The 15,571-nt window shown below is 42.9% G+C and overlaps 1 protein-coding gene across 1 annotated transcript in view; it reads left to right on the forward strand.

Annotated features, from left to right (window-relative positions):
* The first annotated feature begins 706 nt into the window (after positions 1-706).
* The window catches only part of LOC311241691 (FYVE, RhoGEF and PH domain-containing protein 4-like), a 46,036-nt gene continuing 31,171 nt past the window's right edge, over positions 707-15,571 (forward strand). The window contains exons 1-5 of the mRNA XM_084330571.1: positions 707-781; positions 12,270-12,425; positions 13,038-13,629; positions 14,203-14,528; positions 15,146-15,291. Coding sequence (XP_084186697.1) covers positions 760-781; positions 12,270-12,425; positions 13,038-13,629; positions 14,203-14,528; positions 15,146-15,291 — 1,242 coding nt within the window. The 5' untranslated portion in view covers positions 707-759. The remainder of the gene's footprint in view (positions 782-12,269; positions 12,426-13,037; positions 13,630-14,202; positions 14,529-15,145; positions 15,292-15,571) is intronic.

Raw genomic sequence — 15,571 nt, forward strand, 5'->3', positions numbered from 1 at the left:
ATTCGATACCATTTTCGATACCACGGGGAAAAAGGTTCAATCTTAAAATGTAAAAAAATATATATACTTTTAAAATAAATGTTGCTTTTGTTGCTGGTTGATTCTCCTCAGCTTCTCTCTGGTACTATAAGAGAAGATAAATATAACATGTTTAAAACCCTTTGTTTATCTTTAGATCACACATTTAAAAATAACTGTTAATCTCACTTCAATCATTTTTATTGCAGAACATGGTATTTTCTCAAGCAGACAGATGTAAACACTGTAATCTGTGTTGCATGTACCTGACAAACTGAACTGTTTGTATTACAGTCATATTCCAACTTAACTGAATGCATGTGTGTGTGGACTACTGAAATGAACAATGCAACTTCCTTATACAAAAAAAGAATTTATTTTTATTTGAATTTATGGATAATTAAATATCGATATTGCGGGAAATGAGTATTGAAACCGTTTTAAATATTCAGAATCAATATGTAGCGATTTTTCGATATTTTTGACAACACTCGTACCACTGTATACCACTAAAACAGGGAAAGCCCTGCTTTACATACATTACAACATGCTGACCGAAAAGAGTAAAAGCTCAGTCGGGAGAGAATGTGGAGCGTAAATAGCAGAAGTGTGAAGAGGAACTGCCGGTGGGAGGGAGAGGGAGAGATGTGCACATGACCAATGTTACCCAGTCACACTTTCCATGCTGAGCACTCGCTTCTGTCCTTTTTTTTATGAAAGTTAGTACTGGATGTTCCTTGGATGTGGTCGGGACCAGTTGCAGGTAAGCAAAGCATTATCTGTCTCATCAGTAAGTGTTAGCACTAGCAGTCGTTGGGGATAAGAGGATATTATTATGTATTACACGGTGGTGTTTGGTTAAACCACCTTACGGCACCATGAGTGAGCCTCCACAGCTTCAAGAGAAGCGTCAGGAAGTGGCTCATGGACAGAATAGAGGAATAGCCCCCTATAGTTCAATCAGTTTTTAGTTATTGTGGGGTATACGATTTTAGCGATAGGTTAGTCTTATAATGTTTTAAATGTATGTGTTTTGTGTTATTGTCGTGTTTTTGTTGTGGCCCAACAGCCCTGGGACCATGACGGAAATAAGGGTTTTACTCTTTCTCATGTTATCCTTTGGATCCGTGTTGTGTGTTTTTAATCCATCAATAAAATCAATACATTTTTAGCATTAGTGTGTCCCCAGTGGGGGACTGGATCCCCCTCTAACCTTGACCAATCTGTACTGTACCTTTTGAGCTACTGTTACAGGAGCCACAGTCATGTTCTGACTGCAAGTGTTATGGTTGTACGGAACTTCCCAGGGATATTGAAACGGTAATGAATGTTGTGATGCGCGGTCTGTGCTTCTCATGGCTGTGGGATTCAGTTTAAACCTCCAAAAAAGTTAACTATAGAATAAAATACTTTATTCTATTTATTTGGGGGAGCGTTTATTTGGCATAAAACTTAGAGAAGCGGGCTTGTGACCAGAAGGTTGCTGGTTCGGTCCCCCGGACTGACAGTAAAAATCTGGGTGGGAGACGTGAATGTTACACAATGCAAGTTCAAGTTTGTTTTTATTTGTCAGAACAAAATACAGAATACTTTATAATGAAATGCTTGTTTCTTATGAGCCCCCAAGACTGTGCTACTGTACATACAGTAAAGAGAAGTAAAAAAATAAAGTAGGTAAAGTCAATATACAATACAGAGTTAAATGAGTAACAGTGAGGTAGAATGCAGAGGTACACAACTTTGGTTAGGGTGCAAATGAGGTATGAACGGGTCACTCTGTAGTCTGCTGCGGTCTTGTGCGGTGCTATTCCCAAACCAGGAGGTGATGTTACCAGTCAGGATGCTCTCTATTGTGCATGAGTAGATAATTGTGTTGTTGTTCCGCTGTGCCACACAGTCATTTAAAAAGGGGCATTTCACATGTTTGTTAGTGTAACTGAGGGGTACAATTCCCTGACTGTATTGATAAGTATGGTATCATTAAACCACTACCGCTTTATGTACTTTAACTACTGGCCATACAGTACACGATATCTAAATATGATGAACACTTTCCACAATGAAATCGGTTCCAGTCAAAGGTAATAATCAAATATTTAATGGAGCAAAAGGTACATAGTATATTTATCTTACATTTATCATTTGAATGCACTTGTAAGGCAAATGAGTACTCGTAGGCAAATCAACACTGAATGTCCAATCTCTGGTTACGCAGGAAGCAAGTATACAACCTGGCTCTTAGGGAATTACATCTATGGTACACTTAATGATATAGCGGGATATACTGGAGGGGGTCCTCCCGGTTGTAAGCCGGTAGGGGGGGTAGGAGAGCCGTCGGTAGTAGACCGTCTGGTCAACGATATCTATGGAGACTTCAAGTACAGAAGACAGTGCAATAGACTCTTGATCCGCAGATGAATACACCTTGGTTCTCTTGTAGGCTGTAGCTCCACAATGAAGAAGAAGCTAGGCGACCTCAGTCTCTCTGAGCGCCGACTCAACTTGACTCCTCTCGGGGGTAAATCCAACACTCACAGGCGTCGGCGATTATCCGCTCCACAAATCACAGTACCAAAGCAAATATATATTCCAGCCGCATAGGGCTCAGCAGTCGTCGGGTAGGTAATCCAGTGTACATGTCCCTCGGTCCTCGCCTAGATCTCCTCGGATGAAAGCGCCATGTGGTCGGCCCAACCTGGATAAGACTCTAGATAACACGAGGAAGCGTTGGAGATGCTGGTCACTTTAGAACTCTAACCGCACGATGCACCATACACGATAGACTATTATTACTTAATAGAAATACGTCGCACTCGACGGTACAGTGCCAAACTCTGACAATTCAGTTATTAATTCGCACGAGGTCTCAATGCGATTCTAAGGCCAAACAGGCCATACTTCACCGCACGTCGTATCGTGGGTGAGGCTTCACGTTCTGTTACTAAGTTGGGAAGAAGGGTAAGGGACTTCTACATTTACTTGCGCCATATTTATATGCACGGTGAACAAATAGTGCCACTCTCATTTCGGTAGCCGTATCCCTGAGCGGAGCCGGGGCTAGTACGGACATGTCTCGTCGGTACCTTTGAACTTGACGCCATGGGCTGGTCCCCTGGCGCCTGGTCCTTTGTCCAATAAGAGAATGAACTATTATGGGCTATAGTAGGCTAAAGGGATATTCCGTGTATATGTACAAGGAATATACAAGGGATATCAAACGACATACAAATACTATTCAATATATATCCATAAATAAATATATATATTCGGTTTAATCTGATCCTTCGTAACAGTTAGGTTTTAAATTTCAGACTGGAGCCACAAACCACCAGGAGAAGAAGGGTTGCAATCAATATCCATTTTATTTTGCTGGATAATGATGGTATGCTGTTTTCAGGTTGATTGCTATGGTTAGGCCTGCTGTGCATGTGTTGAAGACAAAAAGGAGAATGAGAGAGAGAGTCCTGGGTGTAATGGGAGGAAGTGAGGTCAGTGCTACCACAGGTGCCACTGAACACCTTGTGGTGGTGTCTCCTTGTGGAGCGGAGGGGAAGTGAACCTTGGAGATTGTCACATGTTAATGTATAGGTTGTCGGTAGAAAAAGAAAATGTGTTTTATCTAATAACTTTATAACCGGAAGTAATATTTCCAACACGCAGACGACCAAAGGGCTGCTCCTGATGATGGTTCACAACTCTGGGACAGATTTTGGAACAATCTGCAAACTTGCTAAATACATATTTCTATACTTGTGTAGATCACATCTCCGAATAAAATCTCAATACTGTGGAGGAGGTGTCGACTTTTGGGGTCTTCTCTCCACCACATCTGAAATAATGCTGGTGTTGACACGTTAGCAAAACAGTCTGTGTGGTACCGTGTTCTCTGAGTGCGTTTACGTACTGTATCATGTGTGTGTGGTAACGTGTTCTCTGAGTTCGTTTACGTACTGTATCATGTGTGTGTGGTAACGTGTTCTCGGAGTTCGTTTACGTACTGTATCATGTTTGTGTGGTAACGTGTTCTCTGCGTGTGTTTACGCTTTACGTACTGTATCATGTTTGTGGTAACGTGTTCTCTGAGTGTGTTTACGTACTGTATCATGTTTGTGTGGTAACGTGTTCTCTGAGTGCGTTTACGTACTGTATCATGTTTGTGTGGTAACGTGTTCTCTGAGTGCGTTTACGTACTGTATCATGTTTGTGTGGTAACGTGTTCTCTGCGTGCGTTTACGTACTGTATCATGTAGGGCTGTCTTAAATACTTAATTTAGAAAAGAAAAAGAAAAAAAATTCAAACATTTCTTTTTCAACTTTTTTTTTTTATTTAAATTTTTACTTAGGTGTGTGTGTGCATGGGGCCATTGGGTGGGGCCGGGGGACAAATACACTGGAGGAAAGTAACCCAGCTCAGCACTGCCCAAATTATATCATCACTATTGCCTGTTTGAAGGATATCATCCTCAAACAAATATACACCACCTACACGCCTATTCTCAGTCCTTGCTCCACAATGGTGGAATGAACTACCCACCCCAGTTAGGACAGCCGAATCCCATCCAATCTTTCGCCGTCGACTAAAGACTCACTTCTTCAACCATTATCTGAAATAAAAATTTTAAAATAAAATAAAAAAAATCTAACCCTAACTAACCTTACTGTCATGCACTTGTCCTAATAAACTAACCTACACTGTAACACGCAACACTTTGATGAATATTGTTCCTCAGCTGATAGAGTTGTGCCCTTCCTTCCTGATGACCTGTCGTACAGAACTTGTAAGTCGCTTTGGATAAAAGCGTCAGCTAAATGACTAAATGTAAATGTGAATGTAAATGCCTTGTAGAATTCCACACATAAGAAAGAAAGATACTGGGATGAATAAACAAAATAGGAAATAAAATGTAGAAATGCATGCAATACATAAATAAATATGAATCTCCATATATGAAATAGAACATTTAGATAAGGTGCTACTGAGATGTTTTGGTGAGTTCTTTGTTTTTTTGTGGAAGTAGCCCTTCTTAAAAATGCATGAACATTCACTGATAATTGGTCTGTAGTGGAGTCTACAAGGTCTACATTGCCGGACCATGTAGAATCCGGACCTTGTAGACTGACATAATTCTGTGCATAGTTTAGTCTACACAGGCCATATTTCAAATAATCAAAATCTTACTTCATTCATCTTAAACATTCTTGATTTGGGGGATTGGTAGTTCCCATGAAATCTGAAGTTGTTCAAACGACAACAGCGATCCACCTTGAATTAAATCACACTGTGTTGGCTGCGTCACAGTCACGAAAGGAGCTACTTAATTCATTAATCCAATCCACTTTATTTATAGAGCACATTTAAAAACAACAAAGTTTACCAAAGTGCTGTACAAGTCCCACAACATAAGATTTAAAAAAAAAAATATATATATATATATAAAAAAAATTATTCAAAGCTTCGAATTAAAATCGAAGCTCGGCCCCGAAGCTTCGATTGCCAAAAAAAAATTCGAAGGTCAGCCCTAGTATTATGTGTGTGTGGTAACATGTTCTCTGAGTGTGTTTACGTACTGTATCATGTTTGTGGTAACGTGTTCTGGGAGTGTGTTTACGTACTGTATCATGTCTGTGTGGTAACGTGTTCTCTGCGTGTGTTTACGTACTGTATCATGTTTGTGGTAACGTGTTCTCTGAGTGTGTTTACGTACTGTATCATGTTTGTGGTAACGTGTTCTCTGTGTGTTTAACGTGTTCTCTGAGTGTGTTTACGTACTGTATCATGTTTGTGTGGTAACGTGTTCTCTGAGTGTGTTTACGTACTGTATCATGTCTGTGTGGTAACGTGTTCTCTGAGTGTGTTTACGTACTGTATCATGTTTGTGGTTTTGTTTTAGTTTGTTCATTTTCTTGCGTTATTTTTTTTGCGTTTCCGTTTTAGTTCGTTCGTTTTTTTGGGTTTTTATTTTACTTCGTTCGTTTTATTGCGTTTTTTTTGGCGTTTTAGTTTGTTCGTTTTTTTGCGTTTTTGTTTTACTTCGTTCGTTTTTTTGCGTTATTTTTTGTTTTTCCGTTCTAGTTCGTTCGTTTTTTTGCGTTTTTGTTTTACTTCGTTCGTTTTTTTGCGTTATTTTTTTTGCGTTTCCGTTTTAGTTCGTTCGTTTTTTTGCGTTTTTGTTTTAGTTTTTTTTTTTTTTTTTTGTTTCCGTTTTAGTTTATTTTTTTTTCGTTTTAGTTCGTTCTTTTTTTTGCGTTCGTTTTTTTGCGTTTTTGTTTTAGTTCGTTCATTTTCTTGCGTAATTTTTTTTGCGTTTCCGTTTTTTGTTCGATTGTTTTTTGCGTTTTTGTTTTACTTCGTTCGTTTTTTTGCGTTTTCGTTTTAGTTAGTTCATTTTTTTGTGTTCTTTTTTCTGTTCTTTTTTTTTTCGTTCGTTTTCGTTTTAGTTCGTAAATTTTTTTGCGAATGGTTCAGCGCCAACATGGAAAATACAACTTTCGCACCCACCTGTCACTGTTCTACACTAGACCTGTCTCTGAGTGTGTTTACGTACTGTATCATGTCTGTGTGGTAACGTGTTCTCTGAGTGTGTTTACGTACTGTATCATGTCTGTGTGGTAACGTGTTCTCTGAGTGTGTTTTACTGTATCATGTCTGTGTGGTAACTTGTTCTCTGAGTGTGTTTACGTACTGTATCATGTCTGTGTGGTAATGTGTTCTCTGAGTGTGTTTTACTGTATCATGTCTGTGTGGTAACGTGTTCTCTGAGTGTGTTTACGTACTGTATCATGTCTGTGGTAACGTGTTCTCTGAGTGTGTTTACGTACTGTATCATGTGTGTGTGGTAACGTGTTCTCTGCGTGTGTTTACGTACTGTATCATGTGTGGGGTAACGTGTTCTCTGAGTGTGTTTACGTACTGTATCATGTGTGTGTGGTAACGTGTTCTCTGAGTGTGTTTACGTACTGTATCATGTCTGTGTGGTAACGTGTTCTCTGAGTGTGTTTACGTACTGTATCATGTCTGTGTGGTAACGTGTTCTCTGAGTGTGTTTACGTACTGTATCATGTGTGTCTGGTAACGTGTTCAGGGTTTGGAAGAGGAAGGAACTCATCTGAACCACGCTATGCTCAACGGCCACACCACAGCAATAGTACATGTGGTTTTCTTACTTCAGCTAAATGCATTTCCCTATTCCTGTACGTCAGCGGAATAGTCATGGATTAATGTGTAAGAGACGAGTATTGTGTTTGTCATTGTGTAAGACCTCTTTTAAATCTCATGCTTACCAGAGCCGCTCTTAAAGAGCACCTACGGGAGGCTGCAATTCGAAACTGGCTACCGTAAATGTCCAACCCCCCCCACCCCCTCCTAATAGACTGTTTCCTCCCCTCCGTATGTATATATTCTCTCCCCACCGTATGTATATTTCTCTCTCTCCCGCCCACCCACCCCCTGCTAATGTACAGTCTCCTCCCCATCATATGTATATATTTTCTGTTAGGATCTCTGGGTAACAGTAATGTATATTTGCATATCGTATATGTCACTTAATGTAACAGTACTATATACACCTGTATGTCATGTATGTCCCTATGCCATAAATGTCATGATGTCATGTATGTTGTGTATGTCATAAATGCCACTACGAATTGAAAATGGGGGACCCTGATGTAAACAAGACTAAAGTCTTTCTCTGGTCTGCATCCCCTTAACAATTGTGTGTATTAAGCCGTACTGTATTGTACCCATTCTGCAATCTGTTAAATAAAGTTTTCATTCATTCAGAGATGTGCTTATAACTTTGACAGGAGATAAAGGGCGGCTACGTGGCGTAGTGGGCAAGGCGCTCGCCACGAAATCTGGAGACGCTGGGATCGCCTGTTCGAGCCCAGCGCTCCACATTTGCTTTCAGTTTAGCTGGTCGTCCGTACTAATACACATTGGCCGTATTAGGGGGTGGGAAACTGATGGGTGGGGATCGGGCGTTGTGGACAGCGACTCCTACAGGTCGGTTGGTGCGCCTGCGCAGTAGAATCAGGAAGTGTCGGGGGCAGCGTGAGCCTCCCACGCGTTACTCCTCGCCACTGAGAGATCGAGCTGCGCAGGTGAAAAGATGCGACTGCTGTTACCTCAAGTACCGGAGGGGACTTGTGCTATGTATGACTTAGTCCACATTGCAGTCGGCTTGTGGGAGGCAAGAAACAGCGTTCGTGACGGGGGAGGGTTGAATTGGATGATACGAAATTGGGATGGGAGAAAATATAGAAAATGGGAGAAAAAGTGGATAAAAAAAAAACTTTGACAGGAGATAACTCGTTCCAAAACAGACCCATTAATGGACTAAGAAGGGTCAAACCTTGTGGGGGGGATAGTTTAACCCTTTCACTGCCACACGACAGAAGGTTAGCCCTTTACTATCGCACAACCGACGGCGGATGCGGAGCTAATGATGCTAATGATGGAGCATCGCCGTCGGTTGTGTGACAGTAAAGGGCTAACCTTCTGTATTGTCACAGTGAAAGGGTTAACCGGCTGTCGTGTGGCAGTGAAAGGGTTAAATAAGTAGAAGAAATTATCTGTATGTGTTACTTATTGCTGGAGTTTGGTACCGTTCACATTTTAACCGATACCAGTTCCTGGAAATCGGTATCTTTACGCAACGGTACTTTTTGGTACTGGACACTTTGTAATGACAAACATTTTTATTTGATAAAGTCCAAACTTCTCAATTTCATCATTATTTCTTTAGAACATTTTCTTATTTATTGTTTTAACACGCCACATAAAATACATAGCATGATCATGTATTGTGTTTTTTAAATGTCAACATTATCTGGTCATCTTCAGTAAATATGATCAAACTCCTCTGACCTCGTGACTCAAGAGATGGGACAGTAATATATATATATATTTGTGGAAAAGGCTCCCTCTTGTCTAGTATATTACACCCTTGTACTTTATACTAAACATCTAAATGTGCCACAATTTGGACAAATCCTTCAAATGGCCAACAATCAAACATAATCATTCTCCACATCTAGCAGCTAACTGGTCTCACCCCCCTGGTCTCACCCCCCTGGTCTCACCCCCTGGTCGGTCTCACCCCCTGGTCTCACCCCCTGGTCGGTCTCACCCCCTGGTCGGTCTCACCCCCCCGGTCTCACCCCCCTGTGCTCTCGGATTCAGATTCTCTCTGCTTAACACATTCGGGGCCATTTGGATCCGTCTATACGGCCAGCAAATCAAAACAAACTTTCATTGTGCGTGAGGCTGTTTGTAGTATAGTATTGCTATCTGTCCATTCTCATTGTCAATTGACACCATAAACCGTCCCTTCAAAATGACTTAAAGAAATAATTTTTTCATCAATACGTTCCCATTTTATAGCGTCTTGAATATAAGCGTTATATGGGATTGGTCTGGTATATTTCCTGCAAAACGAGATACAGGCTGCTAAGCTAATAACGTTAAATCGAATGGCGTTTTTCGGCCCTACAGAAGCTAGAGCTAAAAATCAAAATGCATATGATCGTCATCATGTTCCACCATGAATGCATGAAAGGGGGGGGGGGGGACGTCGTTTCTGATTATTGATTACCAATAACGGCATTAGCCGTATTCGCTGACCGGGTGGATGGCTATCAAAGCAAGGCCTGATCAGCGTGTAATTTACGTGAAAAAGTTCTTACCGTGGGCCGGTTGGACTGCAAAAAGGATTCCCCAGTTATCGATCGCCATCTGGTAGATCCATATGTCAATTGGCTGATGCGCCTATATTCCTTTGATTCAGCTCCCAAAACGTATTCCATGCTACATGCTACACGCATAGCTTCAGCCTAATAGGAAACACTGTTCAACATAAAAAATAAATAAAACACCGTTCTGCCACAGGGAACACTGCATTATCGAGACCGCGCCCCTACGAGGATCTGGCCGGTAATGCACTTTTCCGAATTCCAAGAGTAGGGTAATTCTGCAGTGCCGCTCGGTGACATTGAGTAGGTTATTAAAATGGAATAAAAGCCAAAACAACTGTAATGGGAAATATTAAAGGACTAAACGATGAGCTGTTTACTATTCTCCACTTGCACAACCTGAAAGTAGGCACTTCCGGCTGACTTCCGGTTGCCAATGGTACTTCCTGTCCCATCCAAATACATTGGTTTTAGCTACTTTTCTCCCCTTATTTAAACAACTTTGTCGTCACAGAGAGGCAATGAAACGTTTGTATTATTATAGTATAGAATGTATTTAATAAGCAAACGTTTGTCAGCAGGGTTTTTGGGCTGTATTTCATGTAAAAACGTTTACTGTTAGTTTCCTTGCTCAGCCAGCATAGCTAACAGAAGCTATTGGTTAAACAGGCCGGATTAGCTTTGAGCTAACTATCTTTCCCGACCCATGTATTCATTCCATTCTAAACATAACGTTAGTTTACAAAACATGACCTGTCTATATAACGTTGAGGAACAAATTATAAGTGTGTGGGTGTGTGTTTTGGTGAACATTGGACTGCAAACAGAAAATGCATCACAGTTAGACAGTAGCTACTGTTAGCTGCCCTTCCGGATTAGCTTTGAGCTAACTATCTTTCCCGACCCATGTATTCATTCCATTCTAAACATAACGTTAGTTTACAAAACATGACCCGTCTATATAACGTTGAGGAACAAATTATATAGACGGGTAATGTTTTGAACAACTAACGTTACGTTTAGAATGGAATGCATCGGCAAAGATCGTTAGCTCAAAGCTATTCCGGCCAGTTTATCAACTTCCTGTCATTTAGAAATATGATTTTATTGAAAATCATTACCAAAACGTCCGGAAAAACCTCACTGGAGCATTATAGACTGTCATACAAATGTACAAATGCTATAAGGTGGCAAGAAATGCACTATAAACAATACGTTGGGTCGGGAAAGATAGTTAGCTCAAAGCTAATCCGGAAGGGCAGCTAACAGTAGCTACTGTCTAACTGTGATGCATTCGACAGACAGACCGGCCCAGGCAGTTCAGCGTCGCGGAGCATTTAGCCTGCTGGCTACCTAGCTCCACTTCAACCAGCATGGGGAGCTCCAGCAGCTTGTCGATGTGCTAATAGCCTCAGCAAGCTAACGTTAGCTGGCTCCAGCAGCTTGTCGATCTGCTGGAGCCAGCTAACGTTAGGTTGGCTCCAGCAGCTTGTCGATCTGCTGGAGCCAGCTAACGTTAGGTCATGTTTTGTAAACTAACGTTATGTTTAGAATGGAATGAATACATGGGTCGGGAAAGATAGTTAGCTCAAAGCTAATCCGGCCTGTTTAACCACTAGCTTCTGTTAGCTATGCTGGCTGAGCAAGGAAACTAACAGTAAACGTTTTTACATGAAATACAGCCCAAAAACCCTGCTGACAAACGTTTGCTTATTAAATACATTCTATACTATAATAATACAAACGTTTCATTGCCTCTCTGTGACGACAAAGTTGTTTAAATAAGGGGAGAAAAGTAGCTAAAACCAATGTATTTGGATGGGACAGGAAGTACCATTGGCAACCGGAAGTCAGCCAGAAGTGCCTACTTTTAGGTTGTGCAAGTGGAGAATATCATTCTGAGTCATTATCAATAATAAGAAGAACGTTTATTAACAATAAGAAGAGAGGTTATTTCACCGTGGCCACGTATGAAAGGGCAGTCTATAGTCAGAAAGGGGGGGGGGGGATGTTGTATGTGGACAGAAAAAAGATATCTGCCACAATGTGCCTTCTTCAGGGTTGCACATAGAAAAGACAATACTCCTTTATATACAGGATACAAATAATACAAATACAAATAATGATAACAATATCTTGGAGTCCAATTAGACAAAGGGGGAGGTATAACCAGGTGGGAAAATAACCCAATAAACAGTGCTGTAAATATCACATATTTACATTTATATTTTATACCGATAATTTTGTCTGAATATACCTGCATATAACCACTCTATATACTTGCGACGTACACCTGCACATAACCCATAGCTCTGTATGATGGCATGTACAATAATGCTGTATATACCGTATATATATATATATATCTATCCTCACCTGTCTCTACTTACAGTACCTGCACAGGACTATCTGTACATCTCTTACTAGTTATGCTGCTGGCCAGTAGTAGTAGTCATACTGTCTTTATTTATTATACTACAACTCTGTACATCCAGTGACGATGCATTTATTTTGAATCTAATCTAATGTGGACATAATACATTGTTTGTTTGTTTGTTTAGTTGTGAGCCGCGGTGGTGGTGTGTGTGTTGCGTACAGTCGCTGCAGGAGCACCGGTGACGCCATCAGCCCCCCGTCGGAGCCGAGCCCCACAGGGACCCCCGGGAAGCAGCTGGCCAATGGGAGAAGCCCGGCCCGGAGATCCCCCAAACCAGAAGGTGTGGCAAACTGTAACGGCTGGCCTGCTGTGTTTCTGGTCGATATTAACCCTTTCACTGCCACACGACAGAAGGTTAGCCCTTTACTATCACACAACCGACGGCGATGCTCCATCATTAGCATCATTAGCTCCGCGAATTGGAGCATCGCCGTCGGTTGTGTGATGGTAAAGGGCTAACCTTCTGTATTGTCACAGTGAAAGGGTTAACCGGCTGTCGTGTGGCAGTGAAAGGGTTAACCTGGTTACCACTCTGCAGGAACGCGGACACAACTTGGAACAACATGTATACCATTGCTATAAAGTTACCTCAAAAAGATCAACTTTACCGGAATTAAGAAACTGGATACACAGATATTAAAAACACATATTTTTGTAATTATAACATCCGTTTCACATCTACTAGATTTTCATTATTTGACCGAAACGTTATTCTTTCTTTTCTCTCTTTTTAAATTATTATTATTAAACAATTTAAACAAGATAATTTGTATTAGTCCACCCCCCCCCCCCCCCCCCCCCTGTGTTATTGTCGCTGAATGAATTATAGTGAGAAACCCTGATGCCTGATATTAATCCCACGCCCACACTCTCTCTGTCTGTTCCCTCCCAGTGCCCCCTAAGCCGCCCCACCTCCAGAGCCCGGTGAACACAGGCCACAGTCCCATCAAAGGACAACAGGTCGTCCAGCCCGTCAATGGAGCTCTTGCAGCCCGCAGTCCTAACAAGGAGGGCTTAAACGCTCACAGCGGCGGAGCGTCGGCAGCTCGCAACGGCCCGGCGTGGAGCATCTATCACACTCCTAGTCCTCTGAGAGGAAGCCCGGGGGTGAGCGCTCTTGTGAATGGGTTGACCCAGACCCATATTATCCCTGCGAGAAATGGTTCAGGGACCCATGGACCGGTCAGGCCTCCAGCTAAAGGAATCCCCGGTCCGGCCAAGAGGAGTGTTCAGAACTACAGCCCCTGGAGAGAAGGGAGAGGAGGCCGTAGCCCCGGCCACGCGTCGCCAACGGCCTACGGTCTAGGACCACTCCACACACCCAGCCCTGTCCAGGGGAAGGCGTGGGCCTCCAGCCCGGCCGAAGACGCTAGATCCTGGCTCGGAAAGCGCAGAAGTCCTGGCGGCAGGATGGAGGGAGAGGAGGGGAGGCCCGGGATGCCCCGTGGCGTGGCGGAGCTGATCACTCACATCGAGGAGAGCAGGTGGTCGGATCAATTTAGTTCAATCCGCTATTTTCTTTACCGTGATCGATTACTCTATTATCTCTTTTTAAAAGGTGTTCCACTGTGATGTACCTAATAGTTTTGGGGTGCCGTGGGCACGGTACAATATCCGCACCCTTTTGGTTTTCCATTGGAATGCTGTGCAGGTGTGATCCTGAAAGGGGCCCAGTATGTTTAGTTGCCTCACCTTCCCCATTCTAGTGTGTCGTTACTGAACCAAACTAAATGGAAACGCATAGGATACAGTTAATGATGGCTGTATATCTTCATTTATAATGACCAGGGGTCACATCAAGGGTTGATATTGTTAAAAAAATTAAATAAAAAAAATTGCCTTTTTACATTTAGTAAACGTAGGCCTTTTTATAGAAACATTGTTGACCAAAAAAAATTTAACATTTAGTCTATACGTTTTCATTCACACCAAGTATCGGAACGAGCATCGTTGTGGTATTGGGATTGAAATCGCATCCAGCTGGGGTCCAAAAGAGAGACGACATGTTTCACATTCTGGACCTTAAATCCTGAACAGCTCTCTTCTTGTTCCCGCAGCAGCCCTTCTGTGGAGAAGTCCGAGCGCTGTCCCCTGAAACAGCTGCGGTCGCCCAACTGCGGTGCCGGCGCGTCCACTACAGGCGACGTCAAAACACCGCCTTACCGCAGACTCGAACCCGCCGCGGACGGAGCGCTGTCCGGTCTTGACCGCAGAGACGAGGGGCGCTCCCGGGAACGCGTCAAGGGTATAGTCCTGGAGAGAGAGGCTACGCTGGTCAACGGCAAGGGAGAGAAAGACGCGAGGAAAGGGGGAGAGAGAGGATTCGCCCGCTGGAAGGGGACGTCTTCGGAGGACGGAAGGACTCGGCGGGCGTCTGGAGAAGGTAACCGGAGAGAAGGCCGCCGTCGCCGGTGGCCACCATGTTGTCTCCCACACACCTTTGTGTCGACGCGGACGGTGGTCGGAGGAACACTCTCCCAGAAAAAAGCAATGTTTTCAACCCAACGGGCCCATCGGGCAAAAATAATCAAAAGGCCCCGTTTGGTTGAAACGTTGCTTTTTTCTTGTCGTTATTGTCAAGTATTGGGAGCTATAATCCAGTGTGCTGAGATCCATTTCCTTCAATCTTCATGTGTACTTTTATCCTGTCCTGCTCCTGGCCTAAAAAAAACAATTGGATACTAGTTATTACTCTAGTATGCAAAAATTGGTGCCGGAATCGCATGGTATACCAGAATCACAATTTGGATTAAATGGAAAGTCACTAAGCTGCCTGACGCAGAAGATCTGACATCAACACTCTGCAATGGATATCGACTGGCAAGTTGATGTATATAATGAAGGTTTGCCAGTATTTGGTCAATGTTTGTGGTTCAGAAACGTCTACGATCACCTAAACACTTGGTTTGAGTCGCTTCTTCTGCCCCGCCCCCTCCTTGTTTTTTCTCCTCCTGATTTTATGATATCACTTGACCCCTCCTTCGTTTCCCCTGCTCCCAGGATTTGAAGAGGAGCAGACGGAGGAGGAGGAGAGGAGAGAGGGAGGAGTGAAGGAGCAGAGCCGAGAGAAGACGCTGTTTAGGATAGCCAGTGAGCTCCTTCAGACGGAGAGGTCCTATGCGGCGCGTCTCAACCTGCTCGACCGGGTCGGTACCGTCGGCGTGTTCACAAATGTGAAAGCCACTGCATCCCCACTGATGTTTCTTAGCCCCCTTCAGATCCGTGACTCGTGCTACTACTACAGGTCACAGTACTTACCCATTTGAAAAGGCTGCCGGTCTAGATTTCCCACCCTGCCGCCACATTTTGTTTCTTAGTTTGTTCACGTGTGCGTGTGCGTGTTTTGGACTGCTCATCGGGACTGTGTGACAAAAAACATATTCCCGACTTTGACCTGGAAAGGGTTGGGTGTTGGCTGGCACTCGT

This window comes from Notolepis coatsorum, assembly GCF_963971535.1.
Source record: "Notolepis coatsorum genome assembly, chromosome: 15".
Lineage (NCBI taxonomy): Eukaryota > Metazoa > Chordata > Actinopteri > Aulopiformes > Paralepididae > Notolepis > Notolepis coatsorum.